The sequence below is a fragment of the Pipra filicauda genome, unplaced genomic scaffold, assembly GCF_003945595.2.
Source record: "Pipra filicauda isolate LSUMZ 115617 unplaced genomic scaffold, ASM394559v2 scaffold900_size55888_pilon, whole genome shotgun sequence".
Taxonomy (NCBI): Eukaryota; Metazoa; Chordata; class Aves; order Passeriformes; family Pipridae; genus Pipra; species Pipra filicauda.
The window spans coordinates 23,666-45,069 of record NW_024105088.1 but is presented as its reverse complement, the minus strand read 5'-3'; the positions used below and the strand labels follow the sequence as shown (position 1 = coordinate 45,069).

The following is a 21,404-nucleotide window of genomic DNA, read 5'->3' as shown; positions in this document are numbered from 1 at the left end:
CTTCAAGCTGCCCGTGGAGCTCTCATCCCCATCCTGCTGCTGCTCAGGAGGCCCGCGGTGTCCCCGCAGTGCCCTCAGCAGTGTCCCCATGCCCGGCCTGCCTTTTGATCCTGACCCATCAACCGCCGAGTGGCTCGCCATCCACCCCTCGACAGAGCTCCATACATTCCAAGTGCTGCCTCCCAGAGATCTACGGATGTCGTCTCCCTGGACTTCTGTGAGGCCCTGCATTAGGGTTCCCAGCACATTCTTCCCTCTCCCTTACCGCCCCTGCCCAATGCAGCCCCGGGGCAGCCTGGGGGAGCTCTGTCTGGGGCTGCAGTGGGATGACTGGGGACATGGTGAGGTCCCTGGGAGCAGCGGGAGCAGCCTTCTAAAGCCCCAGAGTGGGAGGACGGTGCCCAGGCTGTGCTGAGGGCTGTTTTCGGTGTGGGGCCGTGTGCGGGAGTCCTGCACGGACCCCTCTGTCCTGGCTCCCACGCCAAAGGGCTGCTTCCCCAGGGGAAGGGGACCTTCCATGAATGCCTGCACCTCCGGCACTGACTCAGGCCTGGAGTGCCCTTTGGGTGCCCTTGGAGCCCTTTCAGCCTTGGCGGATCTGCTTGGGACCATTTCCCGCTGCCGCCCTGCACTCCCTCCCCATTCCATGCAGACACAGACAGCTTATGGAATAAAATCTTTTAATTGATAACCACAAGAAAACGGTCATCAATATCTACATCTACAGCAACACCCTCCCTCCCTCAGATTGGGACAGATCCCCAAACGATCTATCCCTCCCCCTGGGACAGATCCCCAAACGATCTATCCCCCCCTCCCCGGGACAGATCCCCAAACGATCTGTCCCTCCCCCCCGGGACAGATCCCCAAACGATCTGTCCCTCCCCCCCGGGACAGATCCCCAAACGATCTGTCCCTCCCCCCCCGGGACAGATCCCCAAACGATCTGTCCCTCCCCCTGGGACAGATCCCCAAACGATCTGTCCCTCAAGAACTTTCTGCCCCAGCCCGGGCTGCGGGAGCCTTGCACTTGCTCCCAGTGCTTGGCTCAGAGCCCCTCTTCCTCTTCGTGCCCCGTCTTTTCAGAGCGATGTTGCTTGGTGACATGCTGCTCTGAGGCGGTGGCAGGTTCGTGCCCGCACCCTGCTGAGGGTCCTGAGGCTTGGTGCCGCCCGCGTTGCAGTGTCCCGTGCTCAGGACGGCTCTGGAAGGCTTGGGGACACTGCGCTCAGTGGGCGGCATCTTCTTGGGCGGGCAGAGCGAGGCGTTCTTGGGCTGGGGGCTGGTGCCACTGGTGCCACAATGGTCCGTGGGCACGGGGACGCTGCTGCGACCATCCTGGCTGGTGCCCACGGCTCCCTGGGAGCAATCCAAGTGGCTCCGAGTCCCTTCCAGCAGGACCTTGCCACGCAGCACAGGCTCGCTGGCTGGAGTCACCCCAGGGGCCCCGATGGCTTGGCCGTGGAGTGGGCCTGGGTGGCTGGCAGTGGTGTCACTGGGCAGGGAGATGTCACCCCTCGGGAAGGTGTCCTCATCCATGGGGACATCGCTGCTCAGCGAGATGTCACAGCTCGCAACGTGATCACTGCCTGGGGGGGAGCCACCATCCATGGGGTCGTCAGTGGCCAGCGAGAGGTCACGGCCTGACGGGCTGTCCTCGTCCATGCTGACGTCGCTGGCCAAGGAGAGGTCACGGCCTGACGGGCTGTCCTCGTCCATGCTGACGTCGCTGGCCAAGGAGAGGTCACGGCCTGACGGGCTGTCCTCATCCATGCTGACGTCGCTGGCCAGACTGATGTCAAGACCTGGGGTGGTGTCCACATCCATGGGGACGCTGGTGTCTGGAGGGCTGCCACTGCCCAGGGGCGTCCCTGAGGGGTTGGCTGAGCCGTGCTGCGTGTCCCGCACTGGTGGGACTGGGGCCAGGGGCTTCCTGCAGCCCCGGGCCCCCCCCAGGGCATTGCCTGATGGAGGAGCAATGCCATGGCTGCTTGCCAAGGGGGCTGGTGGAGGCAGCTGAGTCCGTGTCCCTGCCGAGCAGAAGATACGGGTGGGGGTTGGAGCAGTCACTGCCCGGAGCCATTGGCACACGTGCACAGGGGAGAAGGCAGACTGGGGGGGAGGCTCGGGGCTGGGAGAGTCTCCTGGGGCACCCGCTGAGCCGGCCCGGAACACAGACTGAGTGGGAGCTTGAGTGAGGGACCATCCCTGCGGGGTGAGCTGCTGTGCCACAGCCATGGGGTTGCACAGGGGACGGCAAAATGGCAGCGACGGCCCCAAGATCCTCTAAACGATCTTGCCTGAACAGAGGTGGCCCAGGCAATGCCAGGGCTGCTTGCCGTGCCGTGCTGAGCCAAGGTGCCCCAGCTGGCAGGGGGACAGGGGTGCTGTGGCTGCTGGAGGTGCCGGCAGGGCTGGAGGAGCCAGGGCAGGCCTGGAGGCTGGAGGGGCTGGGGGGCAGGGAATGCCGAGGGGCCAAGGCAGATGGGACTGCCATACCTGCTGGTGGGGCAGAGGGAGCTGGCAAGGGCTGCTGCTTCTGCCCAGGCTGTTGGCCGAGGTTGGCTGATCCTGCGAGAAAGGGCAAACGCTGGAGGTCACATGCCAGTCGGGGGGTGTCGGGCGCTCAGAGGACTGAGGAGGAGGAGGGGAAGGGGCAGGGGAGCAAGGGCTGTGACTGTCCCCGCCGTGCGTCCTGGGGCTTTCGGGCTCAGGGTCTGTCCTCACCTGTGGGGCAGGAGGTTCCGCGAGAGACCAATGGCTGCAGGAGCTGGGCTATGGCTGAGCTCCAGCTCACACAACGCTGCCACAGAGCTGACAGGGCCATGCTCAGTCAGCTTCGGCGGCCGCTCCGGTCTGTTGACTGGACCCAGGTCTGGATGCTCCTCTTGGAGCGTCTCCAGGGACGGAATGTTGGGGCTCCCACTGTCATGTCATAGAGGCAGCAACAATGTCAGAGAGGCAGCAACAATGTCAGAGAGGCAGCAACAATGTCAGAGAGGCAGCTTCCCTTGTTCTGCCCCACCCCCAACAGCTTTGCCAGCTCTTCATGGGGAGACAAAGGCTTAACCAAAGAGTTAGAATCACAGAATATCCTGAGCTGGAAGGGACCCACAAGGATCATCCAGTCCAACTCCCGGCCTTGCACAGGACAGCCCAGCAACCCCACCACGTGCCTGAGAGCGTTGTCCAAACGCTCCTTGAGCTCTGGCAGCCTTGGGGCCAAGACCACTGCCCTGGGGAGCCCGTTCCAGTGGCCGACCACCCTCTGGGGGAAGAAGCTTTTCCTAATATCCAACCTAACCCTCCCCCGACACAGCTCCAGCCGTTCCCTGGGGTCCTGTCCCTGGTCCCACGCAGCAGAAATCGCTGCTGCCCCTTGGCAGGAAGCTGCAGCCCCCCATGAGATCTCAGCTCAGCCTCCTCCAGGCTGAACAAAGCCAGCGACAACAGACCTCAAGCGCAAGGTCCTGCACCCGGGTCAGCCCTTGGCTGCTGGCACAGCCCTGGCACAGCATCAACTTGCAAATTTTGCAACACAACAGGGAGGACCAAGAAGGCTTGGATAGGAGAGACTATTTACGAGGGACTGCAGTGACAGAACAAGGCGGAACGGCTTCACACTGGCAGAGGGCACGATTAGATGGGATTCTGGAAAAAAATTCTTCTCTGTGAGCGTGGTGAGGACCTGGCACAGGTCGTCCAGAGAAGCCGTGGCTGCCCCGTCCCTGGAAGTGTTCGAGGCCGGCTCGGGCGGGGCTTGGAGCAACCTTGTCTAGATGAGCTTTAAGGCCCCTTCCGACACAAACTCTTCTAGGAGTCTAGGAGTCTCGAAAAACAGGGGGCACCTGCAGAAAGCAGGAGGGGAATAAAAACCTTGGCCATTCAAAGTCAAACTCTTGTTGCAGAAGGTCATCACCTCATTCCGGGGACTAATCTCATGACTTCTCACCACTGGAAGTTAACATCGCTGAAAGCCATATACATTGATACAAAACCACACAATGCACCCAAAACTGCCCGATGGAAGGATCCTGGAGCAGGCTCACCATCCTGGAGGCAGGGATAGGGCAGTTTCTCTGCCTCTGCCGTAAACCTGGCTGTTCTGGCCTTACACTGGAGAGTCTTTTTCTGCTCTCCATTCCATGGGAAGACAAGAGCGTGGACAACAAGAAGGGGGTTCTGTCAGGTCGCGGTCAAAGGCGCTTTAGGTGTGTGCTGCGATCTGCTGCGGTTGGAGATTTGGTCTAGGAAAGGGGGTTCTTCGGGAGTGCTCAGCATCTGGCTCCTCACGTGGAATCTTGAGGTTCAAAGCGGGCAAGGCTACATCCAAGACAGCTTCTGCCCACTTGAGCCGCTGAACTGGCGGAGTTCTCCTGGCAGTTCTGGGCATAGTGATTGCATGTGTGTCAGTTGGCTGTTTTGGAGAAAACCTGGGCATTGAAAGAAACAGGGACAGGACCAGATTGAAAACTGTGAAACTGTTGCAGAAAGGGAGGCTGGGCAGCAAGAGCCCAACCATAAAAATGAGGGTGTTTCCCATTCCCTGGCATTCGGAGAAGGGCAAAGGGAAACAAGGAGCTCGGCCCATCAAGAAAGACTAGCTGGGCGGTGGTTTAGGAGACAGGGTGTGCAGCAAATCAGGTTGTGGGGTTAGAGCAGCGAGTGAGGGGAAAAAAGGACGTCAGACACCAAGGAAGAAGATCCCTGAAGAGGCTCAAGTCAGCTCTCCTGAGGTGCGTGTTCTGATCTTCCATGCTGCCCTGCTTCCTCCTCCCCCAGTCCTCAGCTCCACCCTTAGGAAGAAGAAAGTGTGCTTGCAAAGTTTGTAGGGTAGTCGCAGTTTGCACTAAGAAGCAGTAAGTTACTGGTGGTTCAATTGTTGGCTACCAAGGGGTGCCCTTTGCCCAGAGACAGGGGGACCGATCAGCAGCAGAGAAGGTCTCAGGTGGCCACGTCCTCCGTTTTGAAGTGTGCTGTGGCCTCCATTTGGAAAAGCCCCAGTGACCTTCCCAGCCCCCTCCGAGGGACATAATGGGGGACACAGAGCAGGCGTGTCGGGAAGCCTGTAACCCCGGCGTATGTCAGCCAGTGGAGAAACGCTGGGGAGGGAGCAGCGCTCCGGGCAAAGGGGATAAAAGGGGGCTGCGACCTCCACTGACTTGAGAGGCCTCACTGAGGTTTGTTCAGTGAACTCTCCCTTTCATTGGAATAAAAGTTTATCCTTCTTAGTTAGCTCCTCTGTCTCCTGGTATTTATGTGTTTCCCAATACCTGGAATTTCAGAAGACCACAGTCCCATGGTCTCGACAGCCAAGGCTGTCCCTTACCCTCCCATCTCCAACAAGGCCTTTCCTGTGTGTTAGTCTGAGGTGGAGCGGCACAGCATTGCTTGTGAGAGGCAATGGGTCGGGAAGCTGTCGCCACTGCTTTCTAGGAACCTCCGGGACTGTTTGTGCTTGGCTGTGTTGCTTTTCCAGCTGCTCTCAGGGTAGTTGAATGCCCCACGAGAGCCAGGGACTGTGACTGGGAGGCAGCTTCAAGCTGCCCGTGGAGCTCTCATCCCCATCCTGCTGCTGCTCAGGAGGCCCGCGGTGTCCCCGCAGTGCCCTCAGCAGTGTCCCCATGCCCGGCCTGCCTTTTGATCCTGACCCATCAACCGCCGAGTGGCTCGCCATCCACCCCTCGACAGAGCTCCATACATTCCAAGTGCTGCCTCCCAGAGATCTACGGATGTCGTCTCCCTGGACTTCTGTGAGGCCCTGCATTAGGGTTCCCAGCACATTCTTCCCTCTCCCTTACCGCCCCTGCCCAATGCAGCCCCGGGGCAGCCTGGGGGAGCTCTGTCTGGGGCTGCAGTGGGATGACTGGGGACATGGTGAGGTCCCTGGGAGCAGCGGGAGCAGCCTTCTAAAGCCCCAGAGTGGGAGGACGGTGCCCAGGCTGTGCTGAGGGCTGTTTTCGGTGTGGGGCCGTGTGCGGGAGTCCTGCACGGACCCCTCTGTCCTGGCTCCCACGCCAAAGGGCTGCTTCCCCAGGGGAAGGGGACCTTCCATGAATGCCTGCACCTCCGGCACTGACTCAGGCCTGGAGTGCCCTTTGGGTGCCCTTGGAGCCCTTTCAGCCTTGGCGGATCTGCTTGGGACCATTTCCCGCTGCCGCCCTGCACTCCCTCCCCATTCCATGCAGACACAGACAGCTTATGGAATAAAATCTTTTAATTGATAACCACAAGAAAACGGTCATCAATATCTACATCTACAGCAACACCCTCCCTCCCTCAGATTGGGACAGATCCCCAAACGATCTATCCCTCCCCCTGGGACAGATCCCCAAACGATCTATCCCCCCCTCCCCGGGACAGATCCCCAAACGATCTGTCCCTCCCCCCCGGGACAGATCCCCAAACGATCTGTCCCTCCCCCCCCGGGACAGATCCCCAAACGATCTGTCCCTCCCCCTGGGACAGATCCCCAAACGATCTGTCCCTCAAGAACTTTCTGCCCCAGCCCGGGCTGCGGGAGCCTTGCACTTGCTCCCAGTGCTTGGCTCAGAGCCCCTCTTCCTCTTCGTGCCCCGTCTTTTCAGAGCGATGTTGCTTGGTGACATGCTGCTCTGAGGCGGTGGCAGGTTCGTGCCCGCACCCTGCTGAGGGTCCTGAGGCTTGGTGCCGCCCGCGTTGCAGTGTCCCGTGCTCAGGACGGCTCTGGAAGGCTTGGGGACACTGCGCTCAGTGGGCGGCATCTTCTTGGGCGGGCAGAGCGAGGCGTTCTTGGGCTGGGGGCTGGTGCCACTGGTGCCACAATGGTCCGTGGGCACGGGGACGCTGCTGCGACCATCCTGGCTGGTGCCCACGGCTCCCTGGGAGCAATCCAAGTGGCTCCGAGTCCCTTCCAGCAGGACCTTGCCACGCAGCACAGGCTCGCTGGCTGGAGTCACCCCAGGGGCCCCGATGGCTTGGCCGTGGAGTGGGCCTGGGTGGCTGGCAGTGGTGTCACTGGGCAGGGAGATGTCACCCCTCGGGAAGGTGTCCTCATCCATGGGGACATCGCTGCTCAGCGAGATGTCACAGCTCGCAACGTGATCACTGCCTGGGGGGGAGCCACCATCCATGGGGTCGTCAGTGGCCAGCGAGAGGTCACGGCCTGACGGGCTGTCCTCGTCCATGCTGACGTCGCTGGCCAAGGAGAGGTCACGGCCTGACGGGCTGTCCTCGTCCATGCTGACGTCGCTGGCCAAGGAGAGGTCACGGCCTGACGGGCTGTCCTCGTCCATGCTGACGTCGCTGGCCAAGGAGAGGTCACGGCCTGACGGGCTGTCCTCATCCATGCTGACGTCGCTGGCCAGACTGATGTCAAGACCTGGGGTGGTGTCCACATCCATGGGGACGCTGGTGTCTGGAGGGCTGCCACTGCCCAGGGGCGTCCCTGAGGGGTTGGCTGAGCCGTGCTGCGTGTCCCGCACTGGTGGGACTGGGGCCAGGGGCTTCCTGCAGCCCCGGGCCCCCCCCAGGGCATTGCCTGATGGAGGAGCAATGCCATGGCTGCTTGCCAAGGGGGCTGGTGGAGGCAGCTGAGTCCGTGTCCCTGCCGAGCAGAAGATACGGGTGGGGGTTGGAGCAGTCACTGCCCGGAGCCATTGGCACACGTGCACAGGGGAGAAGGCAGACTGGGGGGGAGGCTCGGGGCTGGGAGAGTCTCCTGGGGCACCCGCTGAGCCGGCCCGGAACACAGACTGAGTGGGAGCTTGAGTGAGGGACCATCCCTGCGGGGTGAGCTGCTGTGCCACAGCCATGGGGTTGCACAGGGGACGGCAAAATGGCAGCGACGGCCCCAAGATCCTCTAAACGATCTTGCCTGAACAGAGGTGGCCCAGGCAATGCCAGGGCTGCTTGCCGTGCCGTGCTGAGCCAAGGTGCCCCAGCTGGCAGGGGGACAGGGGTGCTGTGGCTGCTGGAGGTGCCGGCAGGGCTGGAGGAGCCAGGGCAGGCCTGGAGGCTGGAGGGGCTGGGGGGCAGGGAATGCCGAGGGGCCAAGGCAGATGGGACTGCCATACCTGCTGGTGGGGCAGAGGGAGCTGGCAAGGGCTGCTGCTTCTGCCCAGGCTGTTGGCCGAGGTTGGCTGATCCTGCGAGAAAGGGCAAACGCTGGAGGTCACATGCCAGTCGGGGGGTGTCGGGCGCTCAGAGGACTGAGGAGGAGGAGGGGAAGGGGCAGGGGAGCAAGGGCTGTGACTGTCCCCGCCGTGCGTCCTGGGGCTTTCGGGCTCAGGGTCTGTCCTCACCTGTGGGGCAGGAGGTTCCGCGAGAGACCAATGGCTGCAGGAGCTGGGCTATGGCTGAGCTCCAGCTCACACAACGCTGCCACAGAGCTGACAGGGCCATGCTCAGTCAGCTTCGGCGGCCGCTCCGGTCTGTTGACTGGACCCAGGTCTGGATGCTCCTCTTGGAGCGTCTCCAGGGACGGAATGTTGGGGCTCCCACTGTCATGTCATAGAGGCAGCAACAATGTCAGAGAGGCAGCAACAATGTCAGAGAGGCAGCAACAATGTCAGAGAGGCAGCTTCCCTTGTTCTGCCCCACCCCCAACAGCTTTGCCAGCTCTTCATGGGGAGACAAAGGCTTAACCAAAGAGTTAGAATCACAGAATATCCTGAGCTGGAAGGGACCCACAAGGATCATCCAGTCCAACTCCCGGCCTTGCACAGGACAGCCCAGCAACCCCACCACGTGCCTGAGAGCGTTGTCCAAACGCTCCTTGAGCTCTGGCAGCCTTGGGGCCAAGACCACTGCCCTGGGGAGCCCGTTCCAGTGGCCGACCACCCTCTGGGGGAAGAAGCTTTTCCTAATATCCAACCTAACCCTCCCCCGACACAGCTCCAGCCGTTCCCTGGGGTCCTGTCCCTGGTCCCACGCAGCAGAAATCGCTGCTGCCCCTTGGCAGGAAGCTGCAGCCCCCCATGAGATCTCAGCTCAGCCTCCTCCAGGCTGAACAAAGCCAGCGACAACAGACCTCAAGCGCAAGGTCCTGCACCCGGGTCAGCCCTTGGCTGCTGGCACAGCCCTGGCACAGCATCAACTTGCAAATTTTGCAACACAACAGGGAGGACCAAGAAGGCTTGGATAGGAGAGACTATTTACGAGGGACTGCAGTGACAGAACAAGGCGGAACGGCTTCACACTGGCAGAGGGCACGATTAGATGGGATTCTGGAAAAAAATTCTTCTCTGTGAGCGTGGTGAGGACCTGGCACAGGTCGTCCAGAGAAGCCGTGGCTGCCCCGTCCCTGGAAGTGTTCGAGGCCGGCTCGGGCGGGGCTTGGAGCAACCTTGTCTAGATGAGCTTTAAGGCCCCTTCCGACACAAACTCTTCTAGGAGTCTAGGAGTCTCGAAAAACAGGGGGCACCTGCAGAAAGCAGGAGGGGAATAAAAACCTTGGCCATTCAAAGTCAAACTCTTGTTGCAGAAGGTCATCACCTCATTCCGGGGACTAATCTCATGACTTCTCACCACTGGAAGTTAACATCGCTGAAAGCCATATACATTGATACAAAACCACACAATGCACCCAAAACTGCCCGATGGAAGGATCCTGGAGCAGGCTCACCATCCTGGAGGCAGGGATAGGGCAGTTTCTCTGCCTCTGCCGTAAACCTGGCTGTTCTGGCCTTACACTGGAGAGTCTTTTTCTGCTCTCCATTCCATGGGAAGACAAGAGCGTGGACAACAAGAAGGGGGTTCTGTCAGGTCGCGGTCAAAGGCGCTTTAGGTGTGTGCTGCGATCTGCTGCGGTTGGAGATTTGGTCTAGGAAAGGGGGTTCTTCGGGAGTGCTCAGCATCTGGCTCCTCACGTGGAATCTTGAGGTTCAAAGCGGGCAAGGCTACATCCAAGACAGCTTCTGCCCACTTGAGCCGCTGAACTGGCGGAGTTCTCCTGGCAGTTCTGGGCATAGTGATTGCATGTGTGTCAGTTGGCTGTTTTGGAGAAAACCTGGGCATTGAAAGAAACAGGGACAGGACCAGATTGAAAACTGTGAAACTGTTGCAGAAAGGGAGGCTGGGCAGCAAGAGCCCAACCATAAAAATGAGGGTGTTTCCCATTCCCTGGCATTCGGAGAAGGGCAAAGGGAAACAAGGAGCTCGGCCCATCAAGAAAGACTAGCTGGGCGGTGGTTTAGGAGACAGGGTGTGCAGCAAATCAGGTTGTGGGGTTAGAGCAGCGAGTGAGGGGAAAAAAGGACGTCAGACACCAAGGAAGAAGATCCCTGAAGAGGCTCAAGTCAGCTCTCCTGAGGTGCGTGTTCTGATCTTCCATGCTGCCCTGCTTCCTCCTCCCCCAGTCCTCAGCTCCACCCTTAGGAAGAAGAAAGTGTGCTTGCAAAGTTTGTAGGGTAGTCGCAGTTTGCACTAAGAAGCAGTAAGTTACTGGTGGTTCAATTGTTGGCTACCAAGGGGTGCCCTTTGCCCAGAGACAGGGGGACCGATCAGCAGCAGAGAAGGTCTCAGGTGGCCACGTCCTCCGTTTTGAAGTGTGCTGTGGCCTCCATTTGGAAAAGCCCCAGTGACCTTCCCAGCCCCCTCCGAGGGACATAATGGGGGACACAGAGCAGGCGTGTCGGGAAGCCTGTAACCCCGGCGTATGTCAGCCAGTGGAGAAACGCTGGGGAGGGAGCAGCGCTCCGGGCAAAGGGGATAAAAGGGGGCTGCGACCTCCACTGACTTGAGAGGCCTCACTGAGGTTTGTTCAGTGAACTCTCCCTTTCATTGGAATAAAAGTTTATCCTTCTTAGTTAGCTCCTCTGTCTCCTGGTATTTATGTGTTTCCCAATACCTGGAATTTCAGAAGACCACAGTCCCATGGTCTCGACAGCCAAGGCTGTCCCTTACCCTCCCATCTCCAACAAGGCCTTTCCTGTGTGTTAGTCTGAGGTGGAGCGGCACAGCATTGCTTGTGAGAGGCAATGGGTCGGGAAGCTGTCGCCACTGCTTTCTAGGAACCTCCGGGACTGTTTGTGCTTGGCTGTGTTGCTTTTCCAGCTGCTCTCAGGGTAGTTGAATGCCCCACGAGAGCCAGGGACTGTGACTGGGAGGCAGCTTCAAGCTGCCCGTGGAGCTCTCATCCCCATCCTGCTGCTGCTCAGGAGGCCCGCGGTGTCCCCACAGTGCCCTCAGCAGTGTCCCCATGCCCGGCCTGCCTTTTGATCCTGACCCATCAACCGCCGAGTGGCTCGCCATCCACCCCTCGACAGAGCTCCATACATTCCAAGTGCTGCCTCCCAGAGATCTACGGATGTCGTCTCCCTGGACTTCTGTGAGGCCCTGCATTAGGGTTCCCAGCACATTCTTCCCTCTCCCTTACCGCCCCTGCCCAATGCAGCCCCGGGGCAGCCTGGGGGAGCTCTGTCTGGGGCTGCAGTGGGATGACTGGGGACATGGTGAGGTCCCTGGGAGCAGCGGGAGCAGCCTTCTAAAGCCCCAGAGTGGGAGGACGGTGCCCAGGCTGTGCTGAGGGCTGTTTTCGGTGTGGGGCCGTGTGCGGGAGTCCTGCACGGACCCCTCTGTCCTGGCTCCCACGCCAAAGGGCTGCTTCCCCAGGGGAAGGGGACCTTCCATGAATGCCTGCACCTCCGGCACTGACTCAGGCCTGGAGTGCCCTTTGGGTGCCCTTGGAGCCCTTTCAGCCTTGGCGGATCTGCTTGGGACCATTTCCCGCTGCCGCCCTGCACTCCCTCCCCATTCCATGCAGACACAGACAGCTTATGGAATAAAATCTTTTAATTGATAACCACAAGAAAACGGTCATCAATATCTACATCTACAGCAACACCCTCCCTCCCTCAGATTGGGACAGATCCCCAAACGATCTATCCCCCCTCCCCCTCCCCGGGACAGATCCCCAAACGATCTATCCCTCCCTCCCCGGGACAGATCCCCAAACGATCTGTCCCTCCCCCCCCGGGACAGATCCCCAAACGATCTGTCCCTCCCCCTGGGACAGATCCCCAAACGATCTGTCCCTCCCCCTGGGACAGATCCCCAAACGATCTGTCCCTCAAGAACTTTCTGCCCCAGCCCGGGCTGCGGGAGCCTTGCACTTGCTCCCAGTGCTTGGCTCAGAGCCCCTCTTCCTCTTCGTGCCCCGTCTTTTCAGAGCGATGTTGCTTGGTGACATGCTGCTCTGAGGCGGTGGCAGGTTCGTGCCCGCACCCTGCTGAGGGTCCTGAGGCTTGGTGCCGCCCGCGTTGCAGTGTCCCGTGCTCAGGACGGCTCTGGAAGGCTTGGGGACACTGCGCTCAGTGGGCGGCATCTTCTTGGGCGGGCAGAGCGAGGCGTTCTTGGGCTGGGGGCTGGTGCCACTGGTGCCACAATGGTCCGTGGGCACGGGGACGCTGCTGCGACCATCCTGGCTGGTGCCCACGGCTCCCTGGGAGCAATCCAAGTGGCTCCGAGTCCCTTCCAGCAGGACCTTGCCACGCAGCACAGGCTCGCTGGCTGGAGTCACCCCAGGGGCCCCGATGGCTTGGCCGTGGAGTGGGCCTGGGTGGCTGGCAGTGGTGTCACTGGGCAGGGAGATGTCACCCCTCGGGAAGGTGTCCTCATCCATGGGGACATCGCTGCTCAGCGAGATGTCACAGCTCGCAACGTGATCACTGCCTGGGGGGGAGCCACCATCCATGGGGTCGTCAGTGGCCAGCGAGAGGTCACGGCCTGACGGGCTGTCCTCGTCCATGCTGACGTCGCTGGCCAAGGAGAGGTCACGGCCTGACGGGCTGTCCTCGTCCATGCTGACGTCGCTGGCCAAGGAGAGGTCACGGCCTGACGGGCTGTCCTCGTCCATGCTGACGTCGCTGGCCAAGGAGAGGTCACGGCCTGACGGGCTGTCCTCATCCATGCTGACGTCGCTGGCCAGACTGATGTCAAGACCTGGGGTGGTGTCCACATCCATGGGGACGCTGGTGTCTGGAGGGCTGCCACTGCCCAGGGGCGTCCCTGAGGGGTTGGCTGAGCCGTGCTGCGTGTCCCGCACTGGTGGGACTGGGGCCAGGGGCTTCCTGCAGCCCCGGGCCCCCCCCAGGGCATTGCCTGATGGAGGAGCAATGCCATGGCTGCTTGCCAAGGGGGCTGGTGGAGGCAGCTGAGTCCGTGTCCCTGCCGAGCAGAAGATACGGGTGGGGGTTGGAGCAGTCACTGCCCGGAGCCATTGGCACACGTGCACAGGGGAGAAGGCAGACTGGGGGGGAGGCTCGGGGCTGGGAGAGTCTCCTGGGGCACCCGCTGAGCCGGCCCGGAACACAGACTGAGTGGGAGCTTGAGTGAGGGACCATCCCTGCGGGGTGAGCTGCTGTGCCACAGCCATGGGGTTGCACAGGGGACGGCAAAATGGCAGCGACGGCCCCAAGATCCTCTAAACGATCTTGCCTGAACAGAGGTGGCCCAGGCAATGCCAGGGCTGCTTGCCGTGCCGTGCTGAGCCAAGGTGCCCCAGCTGGCAGGGGGACAGGGGTGCTGTGGCTGCTGGAGGTGCCGGCAGGGCTGGAGGAGCCAGGGCAGGCCTGGAGGCTGGAGGGGCTGGGGGGCAGGGAATGCCGAGGGGCCAAGGCAGATGGGACTGCCATACCTGCTGGTGGGGCAGAGGGAGCTGGCAAGGGCTGCTGCTTCTGCCCAGGCTGTTGGCCGAGGTTGGCTGATCCTGCGAGAAAGGGCAAACGCTGGAGGTCACATGCCAGTCGGGGGGTGTCGGGCGCTCAGAGGACTGAGGAGGAGGAGGGGAAGGGGCAGGGGAGCAAGGGCTGTGACTGTCCCCGCCGTGCGTCCTGGGGCTTTCGGGCTCAGGGTCTGTCCTCACCTGTGGGGCAGGAGGTTCCGCGAGAGACCAATGGCTGCAGGAGCTGGGCTATGGCTGAGCTCCAGCTCACACAACGCTGCCACAGAGCTGACAGGGCCATGCTCAGTCAGCTTCGGCGGCCGCTCCGGTCTGTTGACTGGACCCAGGTCTGGATGCTCCTCTTGGAGCGTCTCCAGGGACGGAATGTTGGGGCTCCCACTGTCATGTCATAGAGGCAGCAACAATGTCAGAGAGGCAGCAACAATGTCAGAGAGGCAGCAACAATGTCAGAGAGGCAGCTTCCCTTGTTCTGCCCCACCCCCAACAGCTTTGCCAGCTCTTCATGGGGAGACAAAGGCTTAACCAAAGAGTTAGAATCACAGAATATCCTGAGCTGGAAGGGACCCACAAGGATCATCCAGTCCAACTCCCGGCCTTGCACAGGACAGCCCAGCAACCCCACCACGTGCCTGAGAGCGTTGTCCAAACGCTCCTTGAGCTCTGGCAGCCTTGGGGCCAAGACCACTGCCCTGGGGAGCCCGTTCCAGTGGCCGACCACCCTCTGGGGGAAGAAGCTTTTCCTAATATCCAACCTAACCCTCCCCCGACACAGCTCCAGCCGTTCCCTGGGGTCCTGTCCCTGGTCCCACGCAGCAGAAATCGCTGCTGCCCCTTGGCAGGAAGCTGCAGCCCCCCATGAGATCTCAGCTCAGCCTCCTCCAGGCTGAACAAAGCCAGCGACAACAGACCTCAAGCGCAAGGTCCTGCACCCGGGTCAGCCCTTGGCTGCTGGCACAGCCCTGGCACAGCATCAACTTGCAAATTTTGCAACACAACAGGGAGGACCAAGAAGGCTTGGATAGGAGAGACTATTTACGAGGGACTGCAGTGACAGAACAAGGTGGAACGGCTTCACACTGGCAGAGGGCACGATTAGATGGGATTCTGGAAAAAAATTCTTCTCTGTGAGCGTGGTGAGGACCTGGCACAGGTCGTCCAGAGAAGCCGTGGCTGCCCCGTCCCTGGAAGTGTTCGAGGCCGGCTCGGGCGGGGCTTGGAGCAACCTTGTCTAGATGAGCTTTAAGGCCCCTTCCGACACAAACTCTTCTAGGAGTCTAGGAGTCTCGAAAAACAGGGGGCACCTGCAGAAAGCAGGAGGGGAATAAAAACCTTGGCCATTCAAAGTCAAACTCTTGTTGCAGAAGGTCATCACCTCATTCCGGGGACTAATCTCATGACTTCTCACCACTGGAAGTTAACATCGCTGAAAGCCATATACATTGATACAAAACCACACAATGCACCCAAAACTGCCCGATGGAAGGATCCTGGAGCAGGCTCACCATCCTGGAGGCAGGGATAGGGCAGTTTCTCTGCCTCTGCCGTAAACCTGGCTGTTCTGGCCTTACACTGGAGAGTCTTTTTCTGCTCTCCATTCCATGGGAAGACAAGAGCGTGGACAACAAGAAGGGGGTTCTGTCAGGTCGCGGTCAAAGGCGCTTTAGGTGTGTGCTGCGATCTGCTGCGGTTGGAGATTTGGTCTAGGAAAGGGGGTTCTTCGGGAGTGCTCAGCATCTGGCTCCTCACGTGGAATCTTGAGGTTCAAAGCGGGCAAGGCTACATCCAAGACAGCTTCTGCCCACTTGAGCCGCTGAACTGGCGGAGTTCTCCTGGCAGTTCTGGGCATAGTGATTGCATGTGTGTCAGTTGGCTGTTTTGGAGAAAACCTGGGCATTGAAAGAAACAGGGACAGGACCAGATTGAAAACTGTGAAACTGTTGCAGAAAGGGAGGCTGGGCAGCAAGAGCCCAACCATAAAAATGAGGGTGTTTCCCATTCCCTGGCATTCGGAGAAGGGCAAAGGGAAACAAGGAGCTCGGCCCATCAAGAAAGACTAGCTGGGCGGTGGTTTAGGAGACAGGGTGTGCAGCAAATCAGGTTGTGGGGTTAGAGCAGCGAGTGAGGGGAAAAAAGGACGTCAGACACCAAGGAAGAAGATCCCTGAAGAGGCTCAAGTCAGCTCTCCTGAGGTGCGTGTTCTGATCTTCCATGCTGCCCTGCTTCCTCCTCCCCCAGTCCTCAGCTCCACCCTTAGGAAGAAGAAAGTGTGCTTGCAAAGTTTGTAGGGTAGTCGCAGTTTGCACTAAGAAGCAGTAAGTTACTGGTGGTTCAATTGTTGGCTACCAAGGGGTGCCCTTTGCCCAGAGACAGGGGGACCGATCAGCAGCAGAGAAGGTCTCAGGTGGCCACGGGGATAAAAGGGGGCTGCGACCTCCACTGACTTGAGAGGCCTCACTGAGGTTTGTTCAGTGAACTCTCCCTTTCATTGGAATAAAAGTTTATCCTTCTTAGTTAGCTCCTCTGTCTCCTGGTATTTATGTGTTTCCCAATACCTGGAATTTCAGAAGACCACAGTCCCATGGTCTCGACAGCCAAGGCTGTCCCTTACCCTCCCATCTCCAACAAGGCCTTTCCTGTGTGTTAGTCTGAGGTGGAGCGGCACAGCATTGCTTGTGAGAGGCAATGGGTCGGGAAGCTGTCGCCACTGCTTTCTAGGAACCTCCGGGACTGTTTGTGCTTGGCTGTGTTGCTTTTCCAGCTGCTCTCAGGGTAGTTGAATGCCCCACGAGAGCCAGGGACTGTGACTGGGAGGCAGCTTCAAGCTGCCCGTGGAGCTCTCATCCCCATCCTGCTGCTGCTCAGGAGGCCCGCGGTGTCCCCGCAGTGCCCTCAGCAGTGTCCCCATGCCCGGCCTGCCTTTTGATCCTGACCCATCAACCGCCGAGTGGCTCGCCATCCACCCCTCGACAGAGCTCCATACATTCCAAGTGCTGCCTCCCAGAGATCTACGGATGTCGTCTCCCTGGACTTCTGTGAGGCCCTGCATTAGGGTTCCCAGCACATTCTTCCCTCTCCCTTACCGCCCCTGCCCAATGCAGCCCCGGGGCAGCCTGGGGGAGCTCTGTCTGGGGCTGCAGTGGGATGACTGGGGACATGGTGAGGTCCCTGGGAGCAGCGGGAGCAGCCTTCTAAAGCCCCAGAGTGGGAGGACGGTGCCCAGGCTGTGCTGAGGGCTGTTTTCGGTGTGGGGCCGTGTGCGGGAGTCCTGCACGGACCCCTCTGTCCTGGCTCCCACGCCAAAGGGCTGCTTCCCCAGGGGAAGGGGACCTTCCATGAATGCCTGCACCTCCGGCACTGACTCAGGCCTGGAGTGCCCTTTGGGTGCCCTTGGAGCCCTTTCAGCCTTGGCGGATCTGCTTGGGACCATTTCCCGCTGCCGCCCTGCACTCCCTCCCCATTCCATGCAGACACAGACAGCTTATGGAATAAAATCTTTTAATTGATAACCACAAGAAAACGGTCATCAATATCTACATCTACAGCAACACCCTCCCTCCCTCAGATTGGGACAGATCCCCAAACGATCTATCCCTCCCCCTGGGACAGATCCCCAAACGATCTATCCCCCCCTCCCCGGGACAGATCCCCAAACGATCTATCCCTCCCCCTGGGACAGATCCCCAAACGATCTATCCCCCCCTCCCCGGGACAGATCCCCAAACGATCTGTCCCTCCCCCCCGGGACAGATCCCCAAACGATCTGTCCCTCCCCCCCCGGGACAGATCCCCAAACGATCTGTCCCTCCCCCCCCGGGACAGATCCCCAAACGATCTGTCCCTCCCCCTGGGACAGATCCCCAAACGATCTGTCCCTCAAGAACTTTCTGCCCCAGCCCGGGCTGCGGGAGCCTTGCACTTGCTCCCAGTGCTTGGCTCAGAGCCCCTCTTCCTCTTCGTGCCCCGTCTTTTCAGAGCGATGTTGCTTGGTGACATGCTGCTCTGAGGCGGTGGCAGGTTCGTGCCCGCACCCTGCTGAGGGTCCTGAGGCTTGGTGCCGCCCGCGTTGCAGTGTCCCGGGCTCAGGACGGCTCTGGAAGGCTTGGGGACACTGCGCTCAGTGGGCGGCATCTTCTTGGGCGGGCAGAGCGAGGCGTTCTTGGGCTGGGGGCTGGTGCCACTGGTGCCACAATGGTCCGTGGGCACGGGGACGCTGCTGCGACCATCCTGGCTGGTGCCCACGGCTCCCTGGGAGCAATCCAAGTGGCTCCGAGTCCCTTCCAGCAGGACCTTGCCACGCAGCACAGGCTCGCTGGCTGGAGTCACCCCAGGGGCCCCGATGGCTTGGCCGTGGAGTGGGCCTGGGTGGCTGGCAGTGGTGTCACTGGGCAGGGAGATGTCACCCCTCGGGAAGGTGTCCTCATCCATGGGGACATCGCTGCTCAGCGAGATGTCACAGCTCGCAACGTGATCACTGCCTGGGGGGGAGCCACCATCCATGGGGTCGTCAGTGGCCAGCGAGAGGTCACGGCCTGACGGGCTGTCCTCGTCCATGCTGACGTCGCTGGCCAAGGAGAGGTCACGGCCTGACGGGCTGTCCTCGTCCATGCTGACGTCGCTGGCCAAGGAGAGGTCACGGCCTGACGGGCTGTCCTCATCCATGCTGACGTCGCTGGCCAGACTGATGTCAAGACCTGGGGTGGTGTCCACATCCATGGGGACGCTGGTGTCTGGAGGGCTGCCACTGCCCAGGGGCGTCCCTGAGGGGTTGGCTGAGCCGTGCTGCGTGTCCCGCACTGGTGGGACTGGGGCCAGGGGCTTCCTGCAGCCCCGGGCCCCCCCCAGGGCATTGCCTGATGGAGGAGCAATGCCATGGCTGCTTGCCAAGGGGGCTGGTGGAGGCAGCTGAGTCCGTGTCCCTGCCGAGCAGAAGATACGGGTGGGGGTTGGAGCAGTCACTGCCCGGAGCCATTGGCACACGTGCACAGGGGAGAAGGCAGACTGGGGGGGAGGCTCGGGGCTGGGAGAGTCTCCTGGGGCACCCGCTGAGCCGGCCCGGAACACAGACTGAGTGGGAGCTTGAGTGAGGGACCATCCCTGCGGGGTGAGCTGCTGTGCCACAGCCATGGGGTTGCACAGGGGACGGCAAAATGGCAGCGACGGCCCCAAGATCCTCTAAACGATCTTGCCTGAACAGAGGTGGCCCAGGCAATGCCAGGGCTGCTTGCCGTGCCGTGCTGAGCCAAGGTGCCCCAGCTGGCAGGGGGACAGGGGTGCTGTGGCTGCTGGAGGTGCCGGCAGGGCTGGAGGAGCCAGGGCAGGCCTGGAGGCTGGAGGGGCTGGGGGGCAGGGAATGCCGAGGGGCCAAGGCAGATGGGACTGCCATACCTGCTGGTGGGGCAGAGGGAGCTGGCAAGGGCTGCTGCTTCTGCCCAGGCTGTTGGCCGAGGTTGGCTGATCCTGCGAGAAAGGGCAAACGCTGGAGGTCACATGCCAGTCGGGGGGTGTCGGGCGCTCAGAGGACTGAGGAGGAGGAGGGGAAGGGGCAGGGGAGCAAGGGCTGTGACTGTCCCCGCCGTGCGTCCTGGGGCTTTCGGGCTCAGGGTCTGTCCTCACCTGTGGGGCAGGAGGTTCCGCGAGAGACCAATGGCTGCAGGAGCTGGGCTATGGCTGAGCTCCAGCTCACACAACGCTGCCACAGAGCTGACAGGGCCATGCTCAGTCAGCTTCGGCGGCCGCTCCGGTCTGTTGACTGGACCCAGGTCTGGATGCTCCTCTTGGAGCGTCTCCAGGGACGGAATGTTGGGGCTCCCACTGTCATGTCATAGAGGCAGCAACAATGTCAGAGAGGCAGCAACAATGTCAGAGAGGCAGCAACAATGTCAGAGAGGCAGCTTCCCTTGTTCTGCCCCACCCCCAACAGCTTTGCCAGCTCTTCATGGGGAGACAAAGGCTTAACCAAAGAGTTAGAATCACAGAATATCCTGAGCTGGAAGGGACCCACAAGGATCATCCAGTCCAACTCCCGGCCTTGCACAGGACAGCCCAGCAACCCCACCACGTGCCTGAGAGCGTTGTCCAAACGCTCCTTGAGCTCTGGCAGCCTTGGGGCCAAGACCACTGCCCTGGGGAGCCCGTTCCAGTGGCCGACCACCCTCTGGGGGAAGAAGCTTTTCCTAATATCCAACCTAACCCTCCCCCGACACAGCTCCAGCCGTTCCCTGGGGTCCTGTCCCTGGTCCCACGCAGCAGAAATCGCTGCTGCCCCTTGGCAGGAAGCTGCAGCCCCCCATGAGATCTCAGCTCAGCCTCCTCCAGGCTGAACAAAGCCAGCGACAACAGACCTCAAGCGCAAGGTCCTGCACCCGGGTCAGCCCTTGGCTGCTGGCACAGCCCTGGCACAGCATCAACTTGCAAATTTTGCAACACAACAGGGAGGACCAAGAAGGCTTGGATAGGAGAGACTATTTACGAGGGACTGCAGTGACAGAACAAGGCGGAACGGCTTCACACTGGCAGAGGGCACGATTAGATGGGATTCTGGAAAAAAATTCTTCTCTGTGAGCGTGGTGAGGACCTGGCACAGGTCGTCCAGAGAAGCCGTGGCTGCCCCGTCCCTGGAAGTGTTCGAGGCCGGCTCGGGCGGGGCTTGGAGCAACCTTGTCTAGATGAGCTTTAAGGCCCCTTCCGACACAAACTCTTCTAGGAGTCTAGGAGTCTCGAAAAACAGGGGGCACCTGCAGAAAGCAGGAGGGGAATAAAAACCTTGGCCATTCAAAGTCAAACTCTTGTTGCAGAAGGTCATCACCTCATTCCGGGGACTAATCTCATGACTTCTCACCACTGGAAGTTAACATCGCTGAAAGCCATATACATTGATACAAAACCACACAATGCACCCAAAACTGCCCGATGGAAGGATCCTGGAGCAGGCTCACCATCCTGGAGGCAGGGATAGGGCAGTTTCTCTGCCTCTGCCGTAAACCTGGCTGTTCTGGCCTTACACTGGAGAGTCTTTTTCTGCTCTCCATTCCATGGGAAGACAAGAGCGTGGACAACAAGAAGGGGGTTCTGTCAGGTCGCGGTCAAAGGCGCTTTAGGTGTGTGCTGCGATCTGCTGCGGTTGGAGATTTGGTCTAGGAAAGGGGGTTCTTCGGGAGTGCTCAGCATCTGGCTCCTCACGTGGAATCTTGAGGTTCAAAGCGGGCAAGGCTACATCCAAGACAGCTTCTGCCCACTTGAGCCGCTGAACTGGCGGAGTTCTCCTGGCAGTTCTGGGCATAGTGATTGCATGTGTGTCAGTTGGCTGTTTTGGAGAAAACCTGGGCATTGAAAGAAACAGGGACAGGACCAGATTGAAAACTGTGAAACTGTTGCAGAAAGGGAGGCTGGGCAGCAAGAGCCCAACCATAAAAATGAGGGTGTTTCCCATTCCCTGGCATTCGGAGAAGGGCAAAGGGAAACAAGGAGCTCGGCCCATCAAGAAAGACTAGCTGGGCGGTGGTTTAGGAGACAGGGTGTGCAGCAAATCAGGTTGTGGGGTTAGAGCAGCGAGTGAGGGGAAAAAAGGACGTCAGACACCAAGGAAGAAGATCCCTGAAGAGGCTCAAGTCAGCTCTCCTGAGGTGCGTGTTCTGATCTTCCATGCTGCCCTGCTTCCTCCTCCCCCAGTCCTCAGCTCCACCCTTAGGAAGAAGAAAGTGTGCTTGCAAAGTTTGTAGGGTAGTCGCAGTTTGCACTAAGA

At 60.2% G+C, this 21,404-nt stretch overlaps 1 protein-coding gene across 5 annotated transcripts in view; it reads right to left on the bottom strand.

Annotated features, from left to right (window-relative positions):
- Nucleotides 1–929: 929 nt before the first annotated feature.
- The window catches only part of LOC113998205 (cell surface glycoprotein 1-like), a 40,580-nt gene continuing 20,105 nt past the window's right edge, over nt 930–21,404 (bottom strand). For all 5 annotated transcript variants that reach the window (XM_039391085.1, XM_039391084.1, XM_039391087.1 and 2 more), the window contains 4 exons: nt 18,206–18,313; nt 12,773–12,880; nt 7,212–7,319; nt 930–1,764 (listed from right to left, as the gene is read on the bottom strand). In XM_039391085.1, the coding sequence (XP_039247019.1) occupies nt 988–1,764; nt 7,212–7,319; nt 12,773–12,880; nt 18,206–18,313 (1,101 nt within the window). In that variant the 3' untranslated portion in view covers nt 930–987. The remainder of the gene's footprint in view (nt 1,765–7,211; nt 7,320–12,772; nt 12,881–18,205; nt 18,314–21,404) is intronic.